This window comes from Calonectris borealis, chromosome Z (assembly GCF_964195595.1).
Source record: "Calonectris borealis chromosome Z, bCalBor7.hap1.2, whole genome shotgun sequence".
Taxonomy (NCBI): Eukaryota; Metazoa; Chordata; class Aves; order Procellariiformes; family Procellariidae; genus Calonectris; species Calonectris borealis.
The window spans coordinates 23,776,641-23,782,640 of record NC_134352.1 but is presented as its reverse complement, the minus strand read 5'-3'; the positions used below and the strand labels follow the sequence as shown (position 1 = coordinate 23,782,640).

At 46.6% G+C, this 6,000-nt stretch overlaps 1 protein-coding gene across 1 annotated transcript in view; it reads left to right on the top strand.

The window, feature by feature from the left end:
• The first annotated feature begins 4,630 nt into the window (after window positions 1-4,630).
• CAMK4 (calcium/calmodulin dependent protein kinase IV) overlaps window positions 4,631-6,000 on the top strand; it is a 169,699-nt gene continuing 168,329 nt past the window's right edge. Inside the window, exon 1 of the mRNA XM_075137891.1 lies at window positions 4,631-4,907. Within this exon, the coding sequence (XP_074993992.1) occupies window positions 4,732-4,907 (176 nt within the window). The 5' untranslated portion in view covers window positions 4,631-4,731. The remainder of the gene's footprint in view (window positions 4,908-6,000) is intronic.

Sequence of the window (6,000 nt, the reverse complement as noted above, 5' to 3'; positions counted from 1 at the left end):
AAGCATTTATCCTAGAGAAATTTCTTGAGCTGCTAATAATGGCAGAGGACCTCCAGCTGGATTTTGTTTGAGCAGGGATTAGAGAGGCAGAAGCAGCTAAGTGGGCTTCACTCAGGAAGGGCTATGTGTAACTTCAGTGGGTCCTGCTAGGAGACTTTTGGTTTGTGAAGCCTGCCCTCAAGGTGTTGGTTTATTTGGATTTAATGACTTATGTAGGCTTGCGGCTCAGCTTTATTTTCTTTAGTGAACCAAAGGATGCTGTTTGATCCTGCAAAATGAAAGGGAATGCTTGAAGTATCTTTCTACATTCTAGAAATCAAAGGATTGATTGAATCACTTAAAGAGGGACAGGAAAGATAAGTGCTGTGACTATGTTGCAAAGATAACTGTTCTGTGTGTCCTCCTGCAATGACTATAAAATGACCCTAGTGATACCTGGGGTCCACATAATGTGGTTGGGATGGCTGAATCACATTGTTTTCTAACAGTTCATCTTCAGCTAATCACTTTTTTTATCCCCACTTACATGTTTGCTTTTCCCAGACATTGGAAAAAATGGTCTTGACTTCAAAACTTATGAGCAGGGGTTGAGGCAAAAGTGCACGTTGCTACTCCCCTGTTGCTACTCCCCTATTACTACTTTACAAAGGATGTCTCTGTTCCTCCTCTTTGTTTTCTTGCATAAACACACCTCCTCACCACCACCACCATTCTGCTGGCCTCTCCCTGCGCTGTGTTCATTCTTACCTGATTTAATCTCCTCACATACACAGCTGATGAAAGAGTCTGTCTTTTTCCAGCAGCTCTATAAATCATTAAGTAGGCTTAGATTTACATATAAAACAGCATGAAAGATGATAAGTTAAGAGACTGTGATGAACTTGTTCGATACAAGTCATAAGGCTTTCTCTACATAAATAAAAAAAAAGAAATTAGCAGAAGGTTTTGGCATTCCTAACTGACGGGCATTCAATGAAATCTTGCATAGTCATCCAGAGGTACTGCAAGTTGAGTGCAATATGAAAGATGTTGCAGAAAATAAAATGTAATGCAAAGCTTTGTGTTCAGCAGGGAAAATCAGTGACAGGAAAGGGAAGAGAAAGTTTTGGGGATTTTCCCTGATCTGAACTTCTTTGACTTATATGTGACATGGTTTGAGTAACTTCTGTTTCAGAAGACCTAATTCGCATTACACATATAGCAGATAAGCATCAGGTCTAGCATGGGTGCAAACATGGAATCCATAGTGGATCATATATGCAAAGAGGGAAGCTCTAGTATCTGCAAACTATTTTGAGAGAAATGTTCCTTATTGAGGACAGTATCTGACAGTTTGCTTCTTTTAGATGGCACTACCTTTTCTACTATAGGTGTGGATACCTTGTACCTTCAATAAGAAGCTGCATTATTTTTTTAAGGAAAGATAGCAGTACAGGGCAAACAAATAGTTTTTATTTAAGTATCTTGAAGATTTATGCTACAGTTTGTCAAGGAAGAAATATTAGCCTAGGCTGGCAAGGGACTAACATGCTACTCTTTCAAATGATGCCCACAAACTGGGAACTACTTACTCAAAACTCTAGACAGAATTTGCTTGTTCTCGAGTTTCTACCCAAGGTCTAGCTGGTAGAATTGTATAAAAATTCCAGAAGTCAGGTTTAAAAGGTTATTATCCTGTACTTACTTTGGAAGTTAACCCTGGAAAGTGTGGACTGCTTATATCTAATGCAGTGATGTCTATACAAAATGACAAGAGCACTCACCAAACAGGACTGCAGCAACTAGAAAGATTACTGATCCCACCTCTGCCAAGGTTAGCTTGGCACCACGTTAGCTTCCTGCTTTGGGTTTAAATTTATGGGTGGCAGGAGAGGGGCAGGACGTTGGACATCTCTTGCATGTATTTTTTGTTCATAAAAACTGCTTCCTCTGCGAAAAATGCGTGCCTCCTTGACCTGCCTTTTTCCTCTGAGTTTGTAACCTGGGTTTGCTGGCAGGAAAATTATGATATTTGTAGCGCCATAATAAAATTTCACACATAGTATGTCACAAACACATAAATGAAGTTTTATCAGTGGTTTAGTTTCATGTCCAATAATGACAGTGCAAATCTTCACATTGTTAACATAGATCTGATATGAGTGGAGTACCACGCATTTGAAATGCTGCCTTTGGTTTCCTGGAGACTGAGAAAGGCATTCATGTGCTGCTTACATGCAGTGTGCAACCTGAAGACTTTCTTTAATTCCATATGGACATATTTGGATATTGTTGTTTTAATTTTTTAAGGAAGTGGAGCTCCTGGACAATAAGGTCCAGTCAGTTTTCAAGTACTAGGTTGTCAGCATGGTATGATCCAGCTCCCTTTGAGACAGAGTTTTAAGGAAAGTCAAATGCCTTTCACATAGGCAGCCCAGTACAAAAAAAAATCCCCTGGTGCTATGTCATTTAGCAAGGAGTGCATAAAGGCTCATGGTAAGCCTATGTAGATCATCTGAGATGTGAATCTGATTGCAGGTACCTGGATAAACATAATCTTACTAAAATAATTATTACAAAAACCCCACCACAACAGAAATATATGTGCCCTTTGGGTTACAGAATATGTTGGGTATTTAACTAAACAAAAATATCATGTGGAATACCACTGTCTTCTAAGTGTGCTGATTGGCCATTTTTTGTGTGTGAGTGTGATTTTCATCATCAGTTACCATTTCTTCTCCCAGGAGATGCTGTCAGAAAATGTCACAAGAAAAGAGGAAAAAATGTCACCTAGCAACCAAAGCTTTATGAGGAAAAGTTCCACACTGACCAGCAGAGACAGAGCGAGCTGGGGAGTTGGGAGGAGGCATGAGCAACAGTGAAAAGGCTGCTTGTCTGCAGCTCTGGCTCTGGCGCTGACCTCAGCCCTGTTACGGTAGGTGCTCTGGGCACAAAGTTCGTCTCAAAGGAAGTTTGGAGTTTCTGTCAAACTGGCTTGCATAAAACGTGGTTTGCAAAATAGGACTTCGGGTTACTTTTTCCTGACTTTCAAATATGGATTTGAAAACGATAACATTTCAAATCTTGATGGGGATCTACATTTTAGTTTTATAACGGCAAAAAGTAAACTTGAGAGGAAAGGGCATTATCTCTCTTTTATCTCTCTCATTTATCTCTTTTATCCTTCCTTCCATTAACAAAGACCAGAGTAGCAGATATTTCTTCTATTATGTAGTTAAGCAGAGAGGAGCATTTCTTTTTTAAGGTCTTTGAGAAATTAAGAGGTTCAGAGGTAAGATTACTTGCCCCCTCTGGATACTGTAGGGAAGCTAGGGAACAGTAAGAGACAGACTTGTTTATGGGGGGGAAACAAAACATCTTGGAAAACATAAATACACCCGAATTAACACAACACTGAACAGGATACTGTGCTTTATCTAAGCAAGGAATACAATGTTTAAAAACAGGCTAGTGGATTGTGATTGAAAATTAGAGGACAATACTTCTGTCACTTCTGCTGCACAGGCTTGCACATGGTCCATTTTACCTCCTGCCTGTGCTTGCATGACAGTATGAGTGGGTGTAATAGCATGGAGAGGATGTGAGTAGGATTGATCTGGCATACTATGCATGCGAGGCACACACAACTGCTGCTGTTTTATTTCACCACTAGACCAACAGAAACTGCCCTTATATAGACACTTCTGGCTAAGGCTTTTACAGTCAGGGATACAATATACTGTATTATAATTGCATGCATTTCATAACCTGCAGATTTCATGACCTGTTACGAGTGGCATAGCAGCATGGCAACTTTGTTTCTTTATGGCTTCTTTTGGTTCTGCGGTGGGAAAGGAAGCTATATTTTTTTGATTTTTGCGGTCATGTTTGAGCATTTGCCAGTCTCTTCTCCACTGCTATTTGTCTTGTTCAGTCCCTGCCTCCACACCCTCCTCCCCAAATTCATAGCAAACCCCGAGAGAGAAATCCCGTGTTGCATCCTGATAACCGATCCCAGATCTGGAACTGGCAAAATGGTGCAGCGTAACGGGGTGGCGCCCACCGCGCTGCGGGTTACGCGTCCTTCCCGGCCCCATCGCCGGCCGCTCCAGCTCGGGCCGCCCAGCCCCGGCAAAAAACGGCAGCGGTCCCTCCGGATCGGGATGCCATTTCTCCCTGCGTGAAGTTGTCCCCCCGTGGAGCTCGGTCCCACCGTTCACGGGGCTGCGGGCGGCTGCACTCCCGATGACCGCTTGTGCTTTTAGTGAACTCGCTGGGCGCCCGCCCTCCCGGCCCAGCCCCGGGGCTCGCTCTCTGCCAGCGCGGAGCGCCCACGGCGGGGCTGGCGCGGGGGGCCGGGGGCGGTGCGACCCCCGCACGGGGCGGCCCCCTGCGCCGCGGCGGCCGCCGCCATGCCCGCCCCCCCGCTCCGCCCCGCCGCGCTCCGCCCCGCCGGCAGCTCCGGGCCCGCCCCGTCGGAGGCGCCCCCGCCGCCCCTCCGGGGTGGGGGGAGCCGCAGCCGCCGCCGCCGTTGCAGCCCGGCCCGGCCAGGCGGGGGGGAGAGGAAGAAGAGGAGGAGGAGGGGGGGGGAAGAGAGAGAGGGAGGGAGGGAAGGAAGGAAGGAAGGAAGGAGAGAAGAAGGGAGGGAGGGAGGGAGGTAAAGTGAGGTGAGGTGCCGCCAGCCGCCTTGTCGCTCTGCTTTCTGCAGCCGGTGCGGAGGAGGGGGCAGCCCCCGGCGGGCGTCCCGGCATGCTGAAAGTCACCATGCCCTCCTCCTCTTCCTCCTCTTCCTCCTCCTCCTCCTCATCCTCCTCCGGCTCCTCGGCCGCTGGCCGCCCCGGGTCCGCCGCGCCCGACTACTGGATCGACGGCTCTAACAAGGACACCCTGGCCCACTACTTCGAGCTGGAGTCCGAGCTGGGACGGTGAGGCGGCGACGGGACGGGGCGCGGGGCGCGGGCGGGGCTGCCGGGGCTGCCGGGGCTGCCGGGGCTGGATCTCCCCTCCCTGCCGGGGCTGCCGGGGCTGGATCTCCCCTCCCTGCCGGCACTGCGTCGCTGTGGCGAGAGCGGCAAAACTTTGGTGTGTGTGAACGGCGTCGGGAGAGCGTGCTGGCTTTCACGGCATGTAAGCTTTCGAAGGAAAATTATACCTCCCGGGAGCCAAGCTGTGCAAATCCCCAAAAGAAACGAGTGATTTTCGGGAGAAAGCATCAATCCATCTCGGTAAACGCTGGTCCACGTGAGCAGCTTTACGTTAGTCAGGATACCTGTATATTAGCAGACTCTAGACCTAATTCTGTATCAGCTGCACGGTAGGCATCACTTCGAGAGCCCTAGAATGCCAGCTTATTCGCAGCCTCACTTCATACGAGACCTTTTATAATTTTTGCCATTATCAGCACCTTTAGACTTGTGCTGACAAAACTCTCACCCAAGACTGAAGTCCGGGAATAGGCCTCTGTAAGCAGAGTCTTTTCACTGGAGTGCAGTGCAGACGAGTGAGCTGGTACATGTTCATTCATGAATTCTGCACTACTGCCCTGATGCTTCTGCCTGGCACTTAAAGGTCCCAAGTGTTAAGTTTTTTTTAAACCGAAGTTCAGTGTAAAATGCTATATCTAATGTGTGATTTTTACTCTCTAAATACAGTTGTTGATTCATGTTGAATTTCTGGGTAGAAAAAAAAAAGTGGAAAATGACAGCTTTTTTAAGGGTTTACAGTAGATGACTTAAATCTACCTACTGTAACGTAACAGGTAACAAATAGCAATTGTTAATTTTGCCAGTAATGGAGTATTAAAATCCTGGATGACTGTGGGAAATTTGCAGGTAGTAATATGGTTGCCTTGGTACAGTTTTTTTGCAGGAAGGGCATACAATGAAAGTTGTGACTACAGAGCTTACCTGTGCTTGCTGTACTGTAACTGATAGGGGCAGGAAAGGCTGTAGAAATACAATATAGTATCATTCTTGGCTTGCTGGCTAGGTCTTAAACATCTGCTGCTACCTTTCTGCC